A 22224-nucleotide genomic window follows, 5' to 3' on the forward strand; every position below is an offset into this window, starting at 1 on the left:
TGAGGGGCATGGGCAGGGTGGACAGAAAGCATCTATTCCCCTTAGATGAAGGATGAATACCAAGGAGGTAGAAACGTAAGCTGAAAGGAAGGAGATTTAGAAGAGGGTTCTTCTCCCAGAGCGTGGTGGGGCTCTGGAATACACTCGAGTGTAGTTGAGGTTGGAAACTTCACAGCCTTTAATAAGTGTCATAATCTTCTAGGTTATGGATCAAGTGCTGGCAAGTGGAGCTATTGTAAATTTAAGAGTAATGTTTAGTCAGTGCAAATTCAATGGGCTGAAGGGCCTTTTCTGTAATGTACGATTCTCTGCAAACACCAACCCCCTGCAAGTTCCCCTCCAAACCACCCACCATCCTGACTTGGAAATAAATCACCATTTCTTCAGAGTTGCTGGGTCCTGGAATTCCCTCCCTAAGGGCACTGTGGGTCTGCCTACAGTACAGAGGCTGCAGCTATTCAAGAATGTAGCTCACCCTCACCTTCTCAAGGGGCAACTAGGGATGGGTCGTCATTATTGGCCTAACCAGCTACACCCACTTCTGATGAAGTTACCACAGAAGGTTAGGTCATAAGGTGAGAGCCGCAATGTGTTGGAGATAGTATATTGGCAGGGATGGAGAATTAGATCATAAGCAAGATATTGCAAAGGGTTCCTTTTCAGGCTGGGGACCTGTGACCAGAGCAATTCCACAGGGAACACTGCGATAACCACAACAGTTTACAAACTGTTAATTACTTGGAGGAAGGAAGCAAAACATACTGAAGCCACATTTGCAAACAGAACAAAAATAAATGGACAGGTTAACTGCGACAGGGATACAAACAGGTTAATTGATACACTCAAGGTCTCACTGGGGAAGTGCAGTATTCCCACAGGCACCTGGGCATCACTGGGCAAAGACTGTCCAAAAGTGGAGGAGCAGCATCTGGGAATGTGTCGAGCATCTTGAGGTTTGCCATTGGGTAAAAACGGAAGCCAGGGGAAAACAGCAAAAAGAGCCACCCACCCCATTCCTGTGACCACCACCTGCCCCAAGTATAACACAACTTGTAGTAGCTGTTGTCAGTCTGTCCAGTCACCTACTGACTCACTTAGTCTGTAAGGGACAAACAGTTTAGAGAGAGATATTGATAGGTTAGCTCAGTGGGTAAAGAGCTGTCACATGGAGTATAATGTGCAGAATATGTGAAGTTGTTCATTTTGGAAGGGAGATCAAAAGGACAGTATCATTTAAATGGAGAAAACCTGCAGAAAGCTGCAACGCAAAGGGACCTGGGGTAACTAATGCACACAACACAGAAAGCTAACACACAAGCTGCAAGTGTAGAGGGTGATGGTGAGACCACACCTGGAGTACCACGAGCAGTTTTGAACATAGAACAGTACAGCACAGTACAGGCCCTTCAGCCCTCAATGTTATGCCGGCCTGTTATCCGACTTTAAGATACATACCCTGCATTGTACTATCTTCCATGTGCCTATCCGAGAGTCACTTATATATCTGAATCTACAACCACTGCTGGCAGTGCATTCCACACACCCACCGCTCTCTGTGTAAAGAGCCGACCTCTGACATCTCCCTTCCTCCAATCAGCTTAAAATTAAGCCCCTTCGTGATAGCCATTTCTGCCGCTGGCTATCTACTCTATCTATGCCTCTCATCATCTTGTACACCTCTATCATGTCACCTCTCAGCCTTCTTCACTCCAATAAGAATTGATGAAGGGCTTATGCCCAAAATGTTGATTCCCCTACTCCTCAGATGCAGCCTGACCTGTTGTGTTTTTCCAGCACCACACTCTCGACTCCAATGAGAAAAGCCTCAGCTCCCTCAACCTTTCTTCATTTCACATGCCCTCCAGTCCAGGCAGCGATCTGGTAAATCTCCTCTGCACCCTCTCTAAAGCTTCCACATCCTTCCTATAATGAGGCGACCAGAACTGAACACAATATTCCAAGTGTGGTCTAACCAGGGCTTTATAGAGCTGCAGCATAACCCCTGCTAAACTCAATCCCCTGCGAATGAAAGCCAACACACTATACACCTTCTTAACAACCCTATCAGCTGGGGTGGCAACTTTGAGGGATCCATGGACATGGACCCCAAGATCCCTCTGTTCCCCCACACTGCCAAGAATCCTGCCTTTAACCGTGTTCTGCATTCAAATTCAATCTTCCAAAATGAATCACTTCACACTTTTCCAGGTTGAACTCTATCCGCCACTTCTCAGCCCAGCTCTGCATCCTGTCAATGTCCCATTACAACCTACAACAGCCCTCCACACTGTCCACAACTCCACCAACCTTCATGTCATCGGCAAACTTATTAACCACCCTTCCACTTCCTCATCAAAGTCATTTATAAAAACACAAAGAGCAGAGATCACAGAACCGATCCCTGTGGAATACCACTGGTCACTGAGCTCCAGGCTGAATACTTTCCATGTACCATCACCTTCTATGCCTTCTATGGGCCAGCCAATTCTGTTTTGATCCCCTTATTTAAGGAAGGGTATCATTTCACTGGAGGCAGTTCAGAGAAGGTTCACTCGGATAATCCCTGTGATGGAGGGATTGTCTGATGAACAAAGGCTAAACATAAAGAGATTCTTTTCACTGCAGTTTAGATGAAGGAGAGGTGATCTCACTGAAACAAAGGGTTCTTTCGGGGCTTGACCGGGAAAACGCTGAGAGCATGTTTCCCCTTATAGCAGTCTGGATCCAGAGGGCATAGTGTCAGAATAAAGGGGCACCAATTTCAGACAGAGATGAAGAGGAATTTCTTCTCTCAGAGGGTTAAGAGCCTTTGCAACTCCTCCTCACAGAGAGCTCTAGGAGCAGACACTTTGGGTGAATATAAGGTTGGGTTTTAATCTAACCTTATGAATAAGGATAAGGGTAGTCTCCAGATGGAAGTATTAAGCTGAGGCAAGGCTCAGTATAAGGCAGAAGCTGGGGAAAGTAGATTTTGTGTGTGTGTGTGTGTGTGTGTGTGTGTGTGTGTGTGTGTGTGTGGGAGGGGGGTGGGGCAAGGGATGTTTGAAGGCAAATCCACATCTGACATGCGAGAATCCTTTAAAGACCAGTTGATTAGAGTTCAGGACCATCATGTTCCTGTGAAAATGAAGGTCAAGGATGGCGAATCTCAGGAATTTTCAATGACTACAGAAATCATCAGCTTGCTCAGTGATGGTAGAGTCAGATGCATTAGGGACATTTACGCAACTATTGGATAGGCACACGGAACATAATACAATAAAGGGTATGTAGGTTAGTCTGATCTTAGAGCAGGATAAAAGGCAGCAGAACACTGAAGGCCGAAGGGCCGGTACTGTGCTGCATCGTTCTATGGTCAAAAAGGAGGAAGCATATGCAAGGCTTAGGAAACTGAAGACTGACAGAGCTCTCAAAGGATACAAGGGAAGCAGGAAATAACTCAACTATGGAATTCGGAGGGCTAGAAACAGGCAATAACAGGATTGAGGAAAATCCCAAGGCGTTTTAAACTACCATATGGAGCAAGAGGGCAGCTAGGGAAAGGACAGGTTCATTCAAGGAGAAAAGAAGGAATGTGTCTGTGGAACCAGAGGAAGTCACTGAGGTCCTGAATGAATACTTTGCAGTGGTATTCACAAAGGGGAAGGTCTTGTTGGATTGTCCATTGAGAAAGGGTATGTTGATATTCTGGGGCATGTCAATATTTAAAAGAAAAAGGTGGTTTGGGTGTTTTACTTTGCGTTAAGATAGACAGGTCCTAGGACCTGGTATGATCTAAGCCAGTTTGCTGAGGAAATTGTTGGACCCTTCTACATCATCTTTGCATTGTCTTCAAACACAGGAGAGGTCCCAGAGGACTGGAGAGTAGACAATGTTTAAAATGGGGAACATAGATAATCCAGGAATGACAGGCTAGTGAGATTCACATCAGTGATAGGGAAATTATCGGAGAAGATTCTCAGAGACTGGATTTACTCACATTTGGAAAAATATGGATTTATTAGTGATGGACAGCATGGCTTTGTGTGGGGAAGGTCATGCCCCTCAAACTTGATTTGAGTGTTTTGAGGAAGTGACAAAGATGATTGATGAGGTCACTGTGGTGGGTGTTGTCTATGTGGGCTTTAGCAAAGCCTTTGACAAACTCCCTCATGACAGGCTGAGAGAGAAGGTGAAATCACATGGAATCCGCAATGAGCTGATAAAACCGATTGAACTGGCTTGGTCATAGGAGAGACTGTTTTTCAGACTGAAGATCTGTGAGCAGTGGTGTTCCACAGGGATCAGGACAGGAACCCGTGGTTTGTAATTTATATAAATGATTTGGAGGATTATGCAGGTGGCCAGATCAGTAAGTTTGTGGATAACATAAAGATTGGGGAAGCTGTGGACAGTGAGGAGGATTGCCAGAGGATACAGCAGGATATAGAAACTCTGGAAACTTGGGCAGAGAAATGGCAGATGGAGTTTAATCTGGACAAATGTGAAGTGATGAATTTTGGAAGATCTAATGCAGGAGCAAAGTGTGAATAAATGGCAGGACCCTTAGTTGGATCAACATACAGAGGGATCCAGGTGCACAGATCCATACCTTCCTGAATGTGGCAACGCAGGTAGATAAGATGGTCAAGAAGGCAAATAGCACGCTTGCCTTCATCGGTCAGGGCACAGATTAGTGAGTGGCATGGTGGCACAGTGGTTAGCACTGCTGCTTCACAGCGCCAGAGACCCGGGTTCAATTCCCGCCTCAGGCGACTCTCTGTGTGGAGTTTGCATGTTCTCCCCATGTCTGCGTGGGTTTCCTCCGGATGCTCCGGTTTCCTCCCACAGTCCAAAAATGTGCGGGTCAGGTGAATTGGCCATGCTAAATTGCCCGTAGTGTTAGGTGAAGGGGTAATGTAGGAGTATGGGTCTGGGTGGTATACGCTTCGGCGGGTCAGTGTGGACTTGTTGGGCCGAAGGGCCTGTTTCCACACTGTAAGTAATCTAATTGTTAAAAGTTGGCAAGTTCGCGTAGCAGCTTATGGAACTTCAGTTAGGCCACATTTGGAACATTGTGTACAGACCTGGTCGTCACACTGCCAGAAAGATGTGGAGGCTTTGGACAGGGTACAGAAACGATGAGGGGCTTTGCCCGAAACGTCGATTTTCCTGCTCCTCGGATGCTGCCTGACCTGCTGTGCTTTTCCAGCACCACTCTAATCTTGACTCTAATCTCCAGCATCTGCAGTACCCACTTCTGCCTGGGGTACAGAAACGGTTTGCCAGGATGTTGCCTGGTTTGAAGAGATTGAAAAAACTTAGTTTGCTTTCACTTGAACATCAAGGATGAAGGGCCATCTGACAGAAGTTTCCAAAATTATAAGAGGCGTGGATAGAATGAATAATCGGAGTTTTTCTCCTCATAAGTTTAAAGTAAAAGGGGATAAGCTTAAAGGAAATGTGAGGGGCAGTTTTTTTTTACACGGAGGGTGGTGAGTGCCTGGAATGTGCTGCCAGAGGACATGGTGACCACAGATACAACAGCAATGTTTGAGAGGCATCTTGACAGATACTTGCATAGAGAGGGGATAGAGGGATATGCACTGTGTAGAGGCACTTAGATTCAACATTATGTGTCGGCTCAGTCTTGGTGGGCTGCAGGACCCGTACCTGTGCAGTGCTGTTCTTTGTTCATGTGTACAGGGTCATATGACAACACACCCTGGTAGAATATACAGTTTAATTCCCTTAATTGAACATAATATGACTGCATTAGAAAAATTCAGAGGAACTTCATTCAACTCATTCCTGGGATGAAAGACTTATCTTACTAGGAAAGACGGGACAGTTTGGGCCTATGTCCACCTGAATTTCAGAGAGAGAGAGGTGATTGTATAGAAATAAACCGGCCTTGGGGGGGATCTGACAGGATAAAATCTGAGAGGTTGTTTCTTCCTTTCTAAGGTAGAAATGAGGAGATTTTGGTTTTCCCTGCTCAGAGGGTCATCAGTCTGTGGAATTCTTTTTCCCAGAGAAGTGGAGGCTGGGTCATTTACTTCAGACTGTGTTCGCTAGAATGATGATCACCAAGGGGTCATAGGGGACAGATAGGAAACTCTGTCGATCCAAAACCACAACTAGATCAGCTGCGACCAGATTGAAAGGTGAAGCAGATTTGAGGGACTGAATGGCCTAACTCCTACTGCTCACTCCCATTATTCTGCTCAGATGCTGAAAATCTGGAATAAAACCATGTCAGAAATACTTGAGACATTAACTTCGTTTCTCTCTCCACTCGCGTTCAGACGAGTATTCCCAGCAATTATTTGTCTGAAGTGTTACCTGCTCCGACGAACAGCAGAAATGAACAGATGACAACAGGGGAACCGCTGACAAATACTCCAAACACAAAGTTAATTAGTGGAGTCAGGAGCACGATCACCCAGAACAGCCAGTTCAGGAAGGCCCAGGGTCGACGTCTCGGCTGGATGGCCTGCCCAGGGAAGGTACCATCCTTCACATACTGCTCCTGAAGTGCATCCTGGTAAACGGAAAGATACAGTCTTGTTCAACGGTCTCTACTTTGCCAAGTGGGGTGGGCTCAGGTTTAGGTAAGACCCCTCCCGTCATCCCACAATTTAGAGGAAAATCACATAACCAAAAGGAAAACACGCGAAGCAGGAAAAAAATGAGTCCAGGATGAAGTTTCATCTTACGCTACCTCAGAGTAACAAATAGCAACAAGAAAAGTTCATTCACCCAAAGGATGGTAGAAATAGGGAAGGTGCTGTCTGAGAGGGTGGGGGAGGCAGAAACTCAATAGCATCTGGGTAAGGACTTAAAATGCCAGTCGAGAGTGTGGTGCTGGAAAAGCACAGCAGGTCAGGCAGCATCTGAGGAGCAGGAAAATCGATGTTTCAGGCAAAAGCCCTTCATCAGGAAATGTCGACTCTCCTGGTCCTCAGATACTACCTGACCTGCTATGCTTTTCCAGCGCCACACTCTCCACTCAAACCTGCAGCATCTTCAGTCCTCACTTAAAATGCCAGGGCAGGCTAAGCCATGGACCAAGTGTAGGTAACTACAGGATTATTGTTGTTTCATGTTTGTGGGTCAGCATAGTCATAGTGGGCAGAAGGACCTGCTTCTGCTGGATGACTCTTTAAGACTCAATGAGAAAGGGAACAGCGACAGGCCTGAAGGCAGAGTGACCCCAGTGCCTGGTGGGATGTGTGGGAATGGAGACAGGGCACTGTTTTCTCAGTAATTTCCAGGTGGGATCAACATTGGGACAGCACACTCAGACTGATCAACGGGCATTGGAAACGAGACTGAGGATCACAGAGATATTAACTCTTCAGTTTGACAGACAGCTGACAGGTGCATTCGATGGGCAAAGATAGTGGTGGGGCAGGTGGGCTGGGGGGTTGGGGTGGCGGGGGGGGGCGGAGGGGAGTTAGACAGGATCACTGACAAGCTCACAGGAGTTGACACTGCGGCCTCCCCACAGGAGCATGGTCAATACCGAAGTGGGGAACCAGACCTCACTTCTGTTCTGTCTCCTGATGGCAATGAACACTTTGTCAGTGTTCACTAGTCAGAGCGATGATATAGATAAAGATATAGGGTGAAGGACTGTAGTCTAATTTCTTTAAGCATATCAGACAGAGAGAAACATCTAAGTGTATTAAAAGTAGAATAAATCTCTAAGACTGGGTGAGATGGATTCCAGGCTGATGAGTGAGGCAAGAGAAGAAATGGAAGAGGCGCTGGCAATAATTTTCAATTCATCTCTGGCCATAGGAGAGGTGCTGGAGGACCGGAGGACAGCTAATGTGATCCCACTACTCAAAAAGACAGCAAGGGATAAACCAGGAAACTAGAGGCCAGTCAGTCACCTCAATGGGGTGGGGGGGGGGGGTTGTATTTTGAGAGACAGAATACATCTGCATTTTTAGAGACAGGGATTAATCAGTCAGCACGTTTTTGTTTAAGGGTAGTCTAAGCAACATGATTGAAAAATTCAAACTGGGTGTCTCGATGAGGAGGTGACAGAATAATGGCTTTAAGTGGTTTATGTTGTCCTTTTTTTCATAATGAGAAAGGTTTTAAGACAGAGGTACTAAGATGTCTACAGAAAACTCCTAAAGTGAACAGCTTGAGAGGCCTTGGTGTGTTTTTTTTTAAAAAACATTGGAACAGAAGAAACAGCCTGACGGGTGTGGTCAGCCCTGACACAGCCAGGATGTTTAGATTTAGGTTTTCAGGAGGAGTAGTTGTTTGGGAATGTGTTGCTGCAGTACATCTCTCCCTGCTACACTCTCGGATTACTCTTAATGTTTTCCTCCTGGGCTGCTGGAGTGGAATCGGTTTTCGCAATCTGCTGAAGGGTGTGTTTATTAAATGCTACTATAATGGAACAGTTTACTAGTAAAAGTTACTGCGTCCATTATGAAAGTTACTGCGTCTATTATTTTGGAAAGCATTCCTTTAGAGTAACAGCTAAGCCAGTTTTTTTCTTTATTCTTTCTTTTGTTCTATCTTAACTATAGTCATAGAGTCTTGGAGATGTACAGCATGGAAACAAACCCTTCGGTCCATCCCGACCATGCTAACCAGCTATCCCAACCCATTCTAGTCCCACAGTGTCTGAATAAATTGTGTTTTGCTCAAAGCAGAGTGAGTAGTTTGACAAATTGAATTGCATCTGGAACACAGCACCTTACATTTACCTTTGAGAAAAGGTTGGGGTCTAGGTTACTTTCTTAATATATTTTGAGGGGGTCTGGTCTGGTCCACAAAAATCACAATAATTTTGATGAAGTCTATCTGGACTTCTGCAAGGGCTTTAATAAGGCCTCATGTGGAAAACTGAGGGTGAAGGTACAAGTCAATGATAGCCAAGAATATTTGGCTAATTGGATGGAGAATTAGCTGAGCGGACTGTGATGGTAAGGAGGGGTTGTTGTGTCTGAGAGCAGAGTGTGATCATGGAGGGGGGGTTTGGTGTGTCTGGGAGCCGACTGTGATGGTTGACGGGGGGTTGGTGTGTCTCGGAGCAGAGTGTAATGGTTGGGGGGGGGGGGGGGGGGGGGTTGGTGTGTCTCGGAGCAGAGTGTAATGGTTGGGGGGGGGGGTTGGTGTGTCTCGGAGCAGAGTGTAATGGTTGGGGGGGGGTTGGTGTGTCTCGGAGCAGAGTGTGATCATGGAGGGGGGGTTTGGTGTGTCTGGGAGCGGACTGTGATGGTTGTGGGGAGGGTGGGGATTGGTGTGTGCGGGAGCAGTGTGAGATGGTTGAGGGGGGTTGGTGTGTCTGGGAGCAGACTCTGATGATTGAGGGGGGTTGGTGTGTCTGGGAGCACGTGTCCAGTGGGGCTCATCAGGGATAAGTATTAGAGACCATGATATTTGTGATCTATGTGAATGGGTTGTATGCAGGAGGATTGATCAGGGGGTTCACAGATGAGATGAAAAATGGCAGGGTGGTAAATAGTGAAGAGGAAAGCTTAAGATTTCAGGAAGATATATTTGGGCTGGAGCAAGTCAAATGGTATGCAAGCGAGGGAGAGGCAAAAACCTTCATAACATTGAAGCAGTATTTAGATGTGCAATTGTAATGCCAAAACATACAACGCTATGGGCTAAATGCCGGGAAATGGAATTAAAAATAAATAAATAAGTGGATGTTTTTGACTGCTCAGTGAGCCTGCTGTAGATCTCCATGACACCCTGGCAATAATTACGTACTCCGATAAGGAGCTGTACTAAGAATAAAGCTCTGGGAAATACACCCTGATGTTGAAAGGTGAGTGTCACTGCCTGGTTTAGGCTCAGTGAGAGCAGTATTCACATCCAGCAGCAGCAGGTGGGACTGAAGTAAACAGTATTCCAAAAAATAGTTGATACTTGTTGCTATGCACTGACAGGACACAGTTCCAGCCCTATTTCTTACAAGGGGCATCAGACACCAGTTATCCTGTGACATTCATTCCACTTACTCATTATCTAATACAAACCAAACAACAGTGAACACACACCAGTGAGCGTCAGTGTGTGTGGGTCCCATCTCCCAGTGAGCAAAAGGGCTGGAGCTGACATTTCGCCTTGGTTATACCTTATAACTGACATTTCACCCAAGCCCTCAGGATGACAATACCTTTTCCTGGTACAGTCTATGGAGCCAAGCTGCGCATTCCTTCTCATCTTCTGGAATATCTTCTAGAGGGAACCTCCTATCAAACAAAGATGTCAGTCTGACAGTTGCCTCGAACTTGGCACTGTATGTCCATGGTCGAAATAATTAAGTAAGCAAACAAAATGTAATCTCAAACACACGTGTGCATACGCCCATTCCTACTCACAAAGATGCTGAAACATAAATCCGCACAAAGATAGACCCACCCCCAGGCCCCACCCACCCAGAGAGAGACAGTCCAGCCCCCACCCACACAAAGAGAGATACCCCCAGCACCCACCCACACAGAAACACACACCTCCGTCCCCCACCCACACAGAGGCACACACCTCCAGCCCCCACCCACACAGAGGCACACACCTCCAGCCCCCACCCACACAGAAACACACACCTCCACCCCCCACCCACACAGAGGCACACACCTCCACCCCCCACCCACACAGAAACACACACCTCCACCCCCCACCCACACAGAAACACACCCCTCCATCCCCCACCCACACAGAGGCACACACCTCCATCCCCCACCCACACAGAAGCAGACACCTCCAGCCCCCACCCACACAGAAACTGACACCTCCAGCCCCCACCCACACAGAAACTGACACCTCCAGCCCCCACCCACACAGAAGCAGACACCTCCAGCCCCCACCCACACAGAAACTGACACCTCCAGCCCCCACCCACACAGAGACAGACTCTGACTGTGAACAGCTGGAACCCCAAGCACTGTTCTTTGTGGCAGTCACACCCTGCCAATGTGAGAATGACCCATTTACACCGACCGTTTTCGGTCTCTTCACCAATCGTTAATCCATTGCAGGACATTACCTCCCATCCCATAACGGTGAGGCCTCGGGGTGTTGCTGAACAAAGACAGGTGCACAGTTTTTTTGAATGTGGAGTCACAAGTTGACAAGGTGATGAAGAAGGTGTTTGACGTGTTTACTATTTTTGGTCAGTGCACTGAGATAGGGGTTGGGAGGTTATGTTGGGTCTGTACAGGACACTGGATAGGTCACTTATAGAATACTCATTCAATTATGGCCTCCCTGTTACAGAAACATGAAAAGGTTCAGATAAGAATTACAAGGATGTTGCCAGGGTTGGAGGATTGAGCTACAGGGAGAGTTTGAATAGGCTGGGGCTGTTTTCCCTGGAACGTTGGAGGCTGAGGGATAAGCTTGTAGAGGTTAATAAAATCATGAGGGGCATGGATAAGACAAATAGACAAGATCTTTTCCCTGGATAGGTGAGTCCAAAACTAGAGGGCACAGGCTTAAAGTGAGAGGGGAAAGATTCAAAAGGAACCTGAGGGGTAACTTCTTCACACAGAGGATTGTGCATGCTTGGAATGAGCTGCCAGAGGAAGTGGTGGAGGCTGGTACAATTACAGCATTTAAAGGCATGTGGATGGGTATATGAATAGGAAGGGATATGGGCCAATGCTGGCAAATGGGACTAGATCAGTTTAGGATATCTGGTCGGCAGGATCTCATCATCATAACCCAATCCTCCTTTTCCTTCTTGTCTGTACTTCCTAAGTGTCACATATTATGGAATATTCAGTTCCCAATGCTGGTCACCATGCAGGCATGTTTCTCTAATGGCAATCTGTTCTTTCCTGTGTATCTGGATGTCTGCCTTCAGACCATCGGCCTGTGCGCATCAAACAGAGTGCCCTTCCCTTGGTCTCTTCGACATCAGTCTTACTCAAGGCCTACCCAACTCGCTATCTCCTGCCTTCCTGTCTCTCCAGCATCTTTTCAACCTCCTGTTACCAACTTTCCTTCCTTCCAATTTCAGTTAGCCCCTCAGGTTCCCATCCCCTGACAAACTCAGTTAAACCCAGCCCAACAGCACAAGTAAATGTCCATTAAACTACCCCTTTCAGTTCTGGTAAAATGTATCCCTTGTTGAGGTTTGACTTGCTCTGGAACGGATCCTAATTCCTCAGGAACCCCTCCTTCCTAGAGCAGCTCTCCAGCCACATGTCCAATCCAGCATTTCTCCTCCCTCTTCTAGCAATATGCACCACAATCTCTGGCTAATCCCCTCCCTCCCAGAAAGACATCTCATAGCTGCTAAGTGACATCCTGCACCCTGGGTCGCTCATGGCACAGTGGTAGTGCCCCTAACTTTAAGCCAGGAGAGCTGAAAATGTGTTGCTGGAAAAGCGCAGCAGGTCAGGCAGCATCCAAGGAGCAGGAGATTCGGCATTTCGGGCATAAGCCCTTCTTCAGGATTATGCCCAAAACGTCGAATCTCCTGCTCCTTGGATGCTGCCTGACCTGCTGCGCTTTTCCAGCAACACATTTTCAGCTCTGATCTCCAGCATCTGCAGACCTCACTTTCTCCTTTAAGCCAGGAGACCTAAATTCAGGTCCCACCTGCTCCAGAGGTAACGTCTCTGAATCAGGCTGCACAGGAAGTATTGATCACTCTGGAGTCACATTTAATGCTGCAGAAAAGCCTGTCTGATCACCCTGACTGTGAATCCTCTATCATTACTGCCCTCCCATTCCTCTCCATCTCCTGTGGTCCCAAGGGCTGGGCTCTGCTACACTTCTCACAGTCACCACCATTCTCACCAGTTTCCAAATCGGAATACCAATTAGCCAACTCGACAGGCTTTGGACTCTCTAGCCTGCCTACCTGGCTCTCCCAGGCTGCCTGGTGAGTTTCGGGTTTGTGTGTCAGACTGACAGATATTTGTTTGGTCACCTACCACTTGTTCCTTACCTGACACACATATCTGCATGGTACTGCTTGCCGTGCAGTATGCCCAAGAGTGTCGGGTTCTTGTTATCTCGGAAGTTTAACGTCACATCATACACAGCAGTAACTGAAATGGAAAGCAGCCAGATGATGTTGCAGCAATACATTTCATAGGGGCTGGCTCACAGAGTACAGGCTGAAGCAGCTCGCAAACATGGCACTGGCCCTCATATTGGCCCCAAGTCTCATCAGTCTTCACAAGGTGACAGGGGCTTTACGGACCGCAGCGTTGAAGAGAGTTGCTGCTGTAATATGGGACTGCTTCAAGATAGCCAGAGCAAGTGGTGGATGCTGGTACAATTACAACATTTAAAAACTATCTGAATGAATGGGAAGGATTTAGAAGGACACAGGCCAGATGCTGGCAAATGGGATGAGATCAATTTTGTATATAATTGGCATTGACAAGGTGGGCTGAAGGGTCTGCTTCCATGCTGTACATCCGTGACTCTGAGACACAAGCAGGTAGCCGCTCAGTGAGTTTCCACACCCGATGTCAAAAGTCTAAAATAAAAACAAGCCACAGTCACTGCACACACAGTAGAACCCAAATCTGAAACAGAACCAAATCCACTTCAACTTCAAACCAAGAGAGGAGCCTGACTTTCCCACAAGGAAGCTAACATAGGCTGTTTCCAGAGGGCCAACCTTGTGACCAGTGTTAGAAGCTTGTGCCTGAGAGGGTGGATTTGAGGGACATTTCCTGATGGGATTGGAGGAGTTGTTCCCTGGGATCTGTTCCAAGGTGTTAGGAAGCAAAACAAAGAACAGAGAGGAGTTAATTGGGCTGAAGGCGAGAGAGCAGGGTAACAGAGGCTCAGAGGGGTCTCAAATCCAGCAACACAAATATAATAAAACAAAAACCGCAAATGTTGGAGGTCAGAAATAAAAACAAAAACTGTTGGAGAAACTCAGCAGGTCTGGCAAGATCTGTGGATAGAAAGCAGAGTTAATATTTTGAATCCAGATATACAAGAACGAATGTATTGAGAGGTCAGGGCGGAACACAGCCAACTCACCCGTTCCCCTGAGGTATTTAACAGTGGTGGTAAAACCTTTGGTCCTTGGTAACAGGTGATATTTCAGCTTCGGTAGACCCTTAGATTCAGCAACCTCCATACTAATACGGTGTTTCTTCTCTGTAAAACGTGTGCCTTCACAGTATAACAGAAACTGAAATAGAGAGTGAGACAGATAAAGGGTATTTTAACAACCAACCCAGAATCAAGGCATGGGACCTCACATGGAAGGGGGTCATGATCCCACGCGCACGCGTACACACACACACCCCGACCCTCACTGGGGGGAGCGGGCATCCTGCACTCATTGACTGGGGTACTGACCCACAGACATTGACTTGCACTGGGTTACAGATGTACAAGGTTAAGACAAATTGTCTTACAAGGACTTGGGCACAGAAATCACATATTTTGGGGGAAAGAGCTGCAGCGGGACAATGAGGAGGAATGTTCTTACACAGCAAGTGGCAATGACCAAGAACTCATCCACAGGGTGTGGGTGGAAACAGAAATCAACAAATGACTTCAAAAGGAACAGAAACAGAAATTGCTGGAGAAACACAGCAGCTCTGAAGGAGGATCACCAGGGCAGCATGGTGGCTAGTACAGCTGCCTTACAGCCCCAGGGACCAGATGACTGTCCGTGTGGAGTTTGCACATTCTCCCCGTGTCTGAGAGAGTTTCCTCCAAGTGCACCGGTTTCCTCCCACAGTCCAAAGATGTGCAGGTTAGGTGGATTGGCCATGCTAAATTGCCCATAGTGTTCAGGGATGTGTAGGTTAGGTGCATTAGTCAGGGCTAAATGTAGAGTAATAGGGTAGGGGAATGGGCCTGGATGGGTTACTCTTTGGTGGGTCAGTGTAGATGTGTTGGATCAAATGATCTGCTTCCACACTGTAGGGATTCTATGATTCTAAATCAGACATGAAATGTTTACTCTGCTTTCCCTCCACAGATGCTGCCAGATCTGCTGAGTTTCTCCAACAATTTCTGTTTCTTTTTCATATTTCCAGTATTAGCAGTTCTTTGTTTTATTTAAATGATATCAAAAGGAAACCGAAGGGAATAAATGTGTGGACTTTGGGATAGAGTGGAGGGGAATGGATTGACGGAATTGATCTAGGGAGGGTTGGTAGAGCTTGGCTGAGTTGGTTTCCTGTGCTGGAATGACACAGAGAGGCTTGCACTTGCTCCCAGAGGTGCGTGTAGTTTTGGAACTGGGCAGTGTACTCACCCACATGTACTCTGGGTAGTCCTGCAATGCCTTCAGTCCATTTACAACTGTGTCTCTGTCCTCATCCCAACGACGTTTACAGAAAACAATCTCCAGGAAATACCACGTCCATCCGATCAGAGGTACGTAAAGCAATTCCTTCTTCGCCAACACTTTAGAGCTCTGTAGGCATCAGGGCAGTGAATAAATCCACAATAATACCCAACAATGGAGTTACAGAAAACCAGCTTCACATCCTTCACCAGCCTCCCCCCACCCCCACAATCTCACTTCCCACAGGGTTTTCAACACAGACATTTAAAATACAAAAGGATAAAATGGGAATGTTACTGACCCCCAGAACGCCGTGTCTTTCACACATGGTCCAACCGCAGAGGAAGTCAATCTCAAAATTGTGATTTAAGATGACAATAACATGTTCCTTGCCAAATTGGTCCACCGTGGCCTGGTCAGTGAAAAGTGTACATTCCGTGCCAGACCACCATTCCAGCAGCAAGACCAGCTCTGGAGATACAGAGGGAAGATGGCCACATTACCAACAGCAATAGCAGCTGAAACTGACAAAGACCTAAACTCATCAAGTTGGCCGCAGCACAGGATGGGCACCAAAACCCATTCCAAACACCAAGCAAGAAAACACTCTGCGCACTATGTTAGGGAAAATGCAGAGAATGTTACACATCCAACTGAAACCCGTCGGATTATCTTAAAAACATCGCTCCAGCTCAAAGGCCAAGCAAACCTTCCTCTACTATCATATAGAAAGTAAAGCTCCCTCTACACTGTCACCGTCAAACACTCTCAGGACAGGGACAGCATGGGGTTAGATACAGAGTAAAGCTCCCTCTACACGGTCCCCATCAAACACTCCCAGGACAGTACAAAGTTAAAAATCACACAACACCAGGTTATAGTCCAACAGGTTTAATTGGAAGCACACTAGCTTTCGGAGCGATGCTCCTTCATCAGGTGATAGTGTAGGGCTCAATCGTAACACAGAATTTATAGGAAAAATTTACATTGTGATGTAACTGAAATTATACATTGAAAAATTGATTGTCTGTTAAGCCTTTCATCTGTTAGAATACAGTGATAGTTTCACTTCTTTCATGTGTAAATCACAAAACACTTTTTTTAAAGTTGCATTCTTGGGTTAGCTGTTAACAATGGTGATAGCTAGACAATATGTTGAAGGTGTTAGCCCCCTGTGTTCTCTGTCTATGACCTGATGTTTAGATTGATTCTAATCTTAAAAGTGAGATAACAGAGTTTTACATAAATTCCTGCAGTTTTTGAGCTCAGAGTTCTACATGAATGTATGCAGTTTTTGAGCAAAGTAACTCCGCAAGTACAAATTCAGCCCACAAAATATATGTGTGCATGTGGGTCTTTGTCTGTGTGTGTGTGTCTGTCTGTCTGGGGTGGGGGTTGTGAGTGTGAGAGTATGTCTGTCTGGGTTGGGGGTTGTGAGTGTGAGTGAGTGAGTGAGTGAGTGAGTGAGTGTGTGTGTGTGTGTGTGTGTGTGTAGGTGTGTGTGTAGGTGTAGTGGGTGCAGAGTGTCTTAAGTCTATGAGGGGGTGCATGTGAGAGTGTGGGTGTGTGTGTCCATAAGGGGGTGTGTGGGTGTCTGTGTGCGCGTCTGTGTGTACCTGTGTCCGTGTGTATGTGAAAGTGTGTATGTATAGGAATATCTGTGTGTGTGTGTGTGTGTGTGTGTGTGTGTGTGTGTGTGTGTGTGTGGTGCAATGGTGATCACCTGTAATGTGACATGAACCCAAGGTCCCGGTTGAGGCCCTCCCTATGGGTACCGAACTTAGCTATCAGCCTCTGCTCAGCCACTTTTCACTGCTGCCTGTCCCAAAGTCCACCTTGGAGGATGGTCACCCGAAGGTCCGAGGCTGAATGTCCTGGACCACTGAGGTGTTCCCCAACTGGGAGGGAACCCTCCTGTCTGTTGATTGTTGTGCGGTGCCCATTCATCCGTTGTCGTAGCCTTTGCTCGGTTTCCCCAATGTACCATGCCTCCGGCTACCATGCACCCCAGACAGACACACACACCACAGACAGACAAAGACCCACATGCACACATATATATTGTGGGGTGAATTTGTACTTGCAGAGTTACATTGCACTTTGCTCAAAAGCTGCATACATTCATGTAGAACTCTGAGCTCAAAAACTGCAGGAATTTATGTAAAACTCTGTTATCTCACTTTTAAGATTAGAATCAATCTAAACATCAGGTCATAGACAGAGAACACAGGGGGCTAACACCTTCAACATATTGTCTAGCTTATTTTCACTATGGACATCCAGTCCCTGTACACCTCCATCCCCCATCACGAAGGACTCAAAGCCCTCCGCTTCTTCCTTTCCCGCCGCACTAACCAGTACCCTTCCACTGACACCCTCCTTCGACTGACTCCTGCCCCACCGAACTCATCTCCCAATACCTCGACACGGTCCTGTCCCCTTTAGTCCAAGAACTCCCCACCTACGTTCGGGACACCACCCACGCCCTCCACCTCCTCCAGGATTTTCGCTTCCCCGGTCCCCAACGCCTTATTTTCACTATGGACATCCAGTCCCTGTACACCTCCATCCCCCATCACGAAGGACTCAAAGCCCTCCGCTTCTTCCTTTCCCGCCGCACTAACCAGTACCCTTCCACTGACACCCTCCTTCGACTGACTGAACTGGTCCTCACCCTGAATAACTTCTCTTTTCAATCCTCCCACTTCCTCCAAACTAAAGGAGTTGCCATGGGCACCCGCATGGGCCCCAGCTATGCCTGCCTCTTCGTAGGATATGTGGAACAGTCCATCTTCCGCAACTACACTGGCACCACCCCCCACCTTTTCCTCCGCTACATCGATGACTGTATCGGCGCTGCCTCGTGCTCCCACGAGGAGGTTGAACAGTTCATCAACTTTACTAACACCTTCCATCCCGACCTGAAATTCACCTGGACTGTCTCAGACTCCTCCCTCGCCTTCCTAGACCTTTCCATTTCTATCTCGGGCGACCGACTCAACACAGACATCTATTATAAACCGACTGACTCCCACAGCTACCTGGACTACACCTCCTCCCACCCTGCCCCCTGTAAAAACGCCATCCCATATTCCCAATTCCTTCGTCTCCGCCGCATCTGCTCCCAGGAGGACCAATTCCAACACCGCACAGCCCAGATGGCCTCCTTCTTCAAGGACTGCAGATTCCCCCCAGACGTGATCGACGATGCCCTCCACCGCATCTCCTCCACTTCCCGCTCCTCCGCCCTTGAGCCCCGCTCCTCCAACCGCCACCAAGACAGAACCCCACTGGTTCTCACCTACCACCCCACCAACCTGCGCATACAACGTATTATCCGCCGCCATTTCCGCCACCTCCAAACGGACCCCACCACCAAGGATATATTTCCCTCCCCTCCCCTATCAGCGTTCCGCAAGGACCACTCCCTTCGTGACTCCCTTGTCAGATCCACACCCCCCACCAACCCAACCTCCACCCCCGGCACCTTCCCCTGCAACCGCAGGAAATGTAAAACTTGCGCCCACACCTCCACACTCACTTCCCTCCAAGGCCCCAAGGGATCCTTCCATATCCGCCACAAGTTCACCTGTACCTCCACACACATCATCTATTGCATCCGCTGCACCCGATGTGGCCTCCTCTATATTGGTGAGACAGGCCGCTTACTTGCGGAACGCTTCAGAGAACACCTCTGGGCCGCCCGAACCAACCAACCCAATCACCCCGTGGCTCAACACTTTAACTCCCCCTCCCACTCCACCGAGGACATGCAGGTCCTTGGACTCCTCCACCGGCAGAACACAACTACACGACGGCTGGAGGAGGAGCGCCTCATCTTCCGCCTGGGAACCCTCCAACCACAAGGTATGAATTCAGATTTCTCCAGCTTCCTCATTTCCCCTCCCCCCACCTTGTCTCAGTCGGTTCCCTCAACTCAGCACCGCCCTCCTAACCTGCAATCCTCTTCCTGACCTCTCCGCCCCCACCCCACTCCGGCCTATCACCCTCACCTTGACCTCCTTCCACCTATCCCACCTCCATCGCCCCTCCCCCTAGTCCCTCCTCCCTACCTTTTATCTCAGCCGGCTTGGCTCTCTCTCTCTTATTCCTGATGAAGGGCTTATGCTCGAAACGTCGAATTCTCTATTCCTGAGATGCTGCCTGGCCTGCTGTGCTTTGACCAGCAACACATTTGTAGCTATCACCATTGTTAACAGCTAACCCGAGAATGCAACTTTAAAGAAAAGGTTTTGTGATTTACACATGAAAGAAGTGAAACTATCACTGTATTCTAACAGATGAAAGACTTAACAGACAATCAATTTTTCAATGTATAATTTCAGTTACATCACACTGCAAATGTTTGCTATAAATTCTGTGTTACGATCGAGCCCTCCAAAATCACCTGATGAAGGAGCGTCGCTCCGAAAGCTAGTGTGCTTCCTCTTAAACCTGTTGGACTATAACCTGGTGTTGTGTGATTTTTAACTTTGTACACCCCAGTCCAACACTGGCATCTCCAAATCATCCCAGGACAGTAACAGCATGGGTTAGATACAGAGTAAAGCTCCCTCTACACTATTCCCATCAAACACTCCCAGGATAGGGACAGCATGGGTTAGATACAGAGTAAAACTCCCTCTACACTATCCCCACCAAATACTCCCACTCAGGGATGCATGGGGTTAGATCTACTCTACTCTCTATTCTTTTCAACTGAAAGTAACAGTCTCCCTATCAAACACTTGTTAGCCATAAATGAGATCCACTCGGACAGTTTTCCTTCCTGGCGAGCAGCCGGTTTGCATGGTGCCCTGTATGGTTGCTATCGGTGTCATGGCAAGAATTGAGTAAACTCTGATAACAGGCTTGCCACAGTGGGGGATTTCAGTCTGGGCTGACTTTCCACTCTGGTCAACAAATGGCATCTCCCATTCACAAACAGCTGAAGGTGTGCCGAGTCGAGTCAGGCACGGCTGTGGGGAATACTCACGGCTCCACAGTGAGTACGCAAGCCGACAGTTGAGATGTCGATACAGTTGCTTGTTGATGGGCCAGATGGGGAGAGTGCAAAGTTGGATGAAGTTGATGCAGAAGCCACTGACAACGAACACAAATCCAAGTAAAAGATGAACTATGAACTGAGTCTTCAGGTAGGCGATTATACTCATGGTTTAATCAGAAGCGTTTACAAGGCCCCTCACTCAGAATAACCGTCCTGTGAAAGAGGGAGAGAATACAGATCATCAATATAACTGTGACAGTGCAGTAATCGCTAGCACAGCTACAGGCCATTCAGCCCACCAACTGGTCTCTTAAATCTCACTTCTGGTTATTCTGCCAATCACCACAAACCCACGCCCACTGGTTCACAATTCAACAGCAATGGTTTCAGGTGAGGAGCAGGTTTGAGAGTTGGTCGCGCTGTTGGGGACAAGGGTACACGTGTCTTCTGTGTTAACCAATTCTCAATCTATGTTCAAACATTACCCCCAATACCAAGAGCTTGTGTAATAACCTTTTATGTCACATGTTATCGAATAGAGGTGAGGTTACTGAATATGTTCTAGGGGCTGCATGAAACTTCTGATGGACAAGGGAGTCCAGGATTATGAGGAGCAAGCAAGAATGTGGGGTCGAGACCACAATGCAACCAGACACGATCTTTCAAATAGTAGAGGGGTTTGATCGGCCTAAAGGCCACTCTTTCTCTCATTTCTTTTATCCTTTCTGCTGACCAGAGCAACAAGCTAGAGCTATCACCCGAGAGCCTGCAACCCTGGCTCTCAGTAGGCACTCTGATAAGGCACACAGCTAACTCCACATGTCCTGATGGGGCATCAGTTGCTCGAGCTGATTCTGAAACACTGTCAGCTAAACTGCTGCATCTAACCAGGACAGCAACTCTTTCTTTTCCCAGGGCCAGGGATACTTTCTAGACATGCACCTTCTGAAAGAATGCTGATATTTATCAAGCACTGTCCGAGAGATCTGGGCAACAGGTACTCAATACTGTAAATGACTCCTTCACATCAACTGTGAGCATTGTTACAGCATTGTTTAATAGAACCCGGTGTAGCACACAGAGAGAGAAGGGAACAAGCCATTCATTCTAATTGTAGTTTTAATACAATTATTGTGGAATTTGCTCAGCTGTTGCAGACTCTTTAGTTCGGAATCACTGAATTGTTATGGTGCAGAAGCGGACTGTGTTTGTGCCACTTGTCCATCTCTTCCCCACAGCCCGGCCTATTGTTCTTTCATCTTGAAATCCTTGTTGAATCTGCTGCCATCACAGAGACAGTACATTTCAGATCCTAACCAGTCACTGCATAAAAAAGTTTTCCTTATCCTACTATGGCTTCTTTTACTGATCCCGTTTCCATCTGGGACACAGCCAAAACATTTTCTGCCTACAATCTCAGTCCAGACCACTCCTGCTGGGAACCAGAAGAGAACACTCGTAAACAGTGAGGTGGGAACTAGAGACTGTAAGGATCATGAAGTTTGCATTTCCAAGGGGAAGCAAGGTTGTGAGCAGATGAACGCAAAAGAACCAGCAGCCTGAAGTACATATGCTTTAATACAAGGAGTATAGTGGGTAAGGCAGATGAATTTAGGGCTTGGATTGGTGCCTGGGAGTATGATGTTATTGCGATCACAGAGACTTGGTTGAAAGAAGGGCATGATTGGCAACTAAATGTTCCAGGTTATCGATGCTTCAGACAGGACAGGGAGGGAAGTAGAAAAGGAGGGGGTGGGGGTGGGGGTGGGGGTGGAGTTGCATTGCTGGTCAGGGATAATATCACAGCTGCGCTAAAGGAGGACACTATGGAGGTAGTGAGGCATTATGGGTGGAGCTGAGAATTAAAAAGGGTGCAGTTACACTGGTGGGGCTGTACTACAGACCTCCCAACAGTGAGCATGAGGTAGAAGAACAAATAGGCAAACAGATTATGGAAAGATGTTGAGGCAACAGG

General features: G+C 47.4%; 1 protein-coding gene across 8 annotated transcripts in view; it reads right to left on the bottom strand.

Moving 5' to 3' along the window:
- Positions 1-22224, bottom strand: part of LOC132821214 (1-acyl-sn-glycerol-3-phosphate acyltransferase gamma-like) — a 90315-nt gene that overhangs the window by 16549 nt on the left and 51542 nt on the right. For 6 of the 8 annotated variants that reach the window (XM_060833881.1, XM_060833878.1, XM_060833877.1 and 3 more), the window contains 8 exons: positions 20238-20462; positions 15543-15712; positions 15209-15370; positions 13975-14128; positions 12920-13022; positions 10139-10214; positions 6325-6523; positions 5067-5276 (listed from right to left, as the gene is read on the bottom strand). In XM_060833881.1, the coding sequence (XP_060689864.1) occupies positions 5074-5276; positions 6325-6523; positions 10139-10214; positions 12920-13022; positions 13975-14128; positions 15209-15370; positions 15543-15712; positions 20238-20415 (1245 nt within the window). In that variant the 5' untranslated portion in view covers positions 20416-20462 and the 3' untranslated portion in view covers positions 5067-5073. The remainder of the gene's footprint in view (positions 1-5066; positions 5277-6324; positions 6524-10138; positions 10215-12919; positions 13023-13974; positions 14129-15208; positions 15371-15542; positions 15713-20237; positions 20463-22224) is intronic. The other 2 variants (XM_060833884.1, XM_060833883.1) reach the window with 1 other exon arrangement.

This window comes from Hemiscyllium ocellatum, chromosome 12 (genome assembly GCF_020745735.1).
Source record: "Hemiscyllium ocellatum isolate sHemOce1 chromosome 12, sHemOce1.pat.X.cur, whole genome shotgun sequence".
NCBI classification, from domain to species: domain Eukaryota; kingdom Metazoa; phylum Chordata; class Chondrichthyes; order Orectolobiformes; family Hemiscylliidae; genus Hemiscyllium; species Hemiscyllium ocellatum.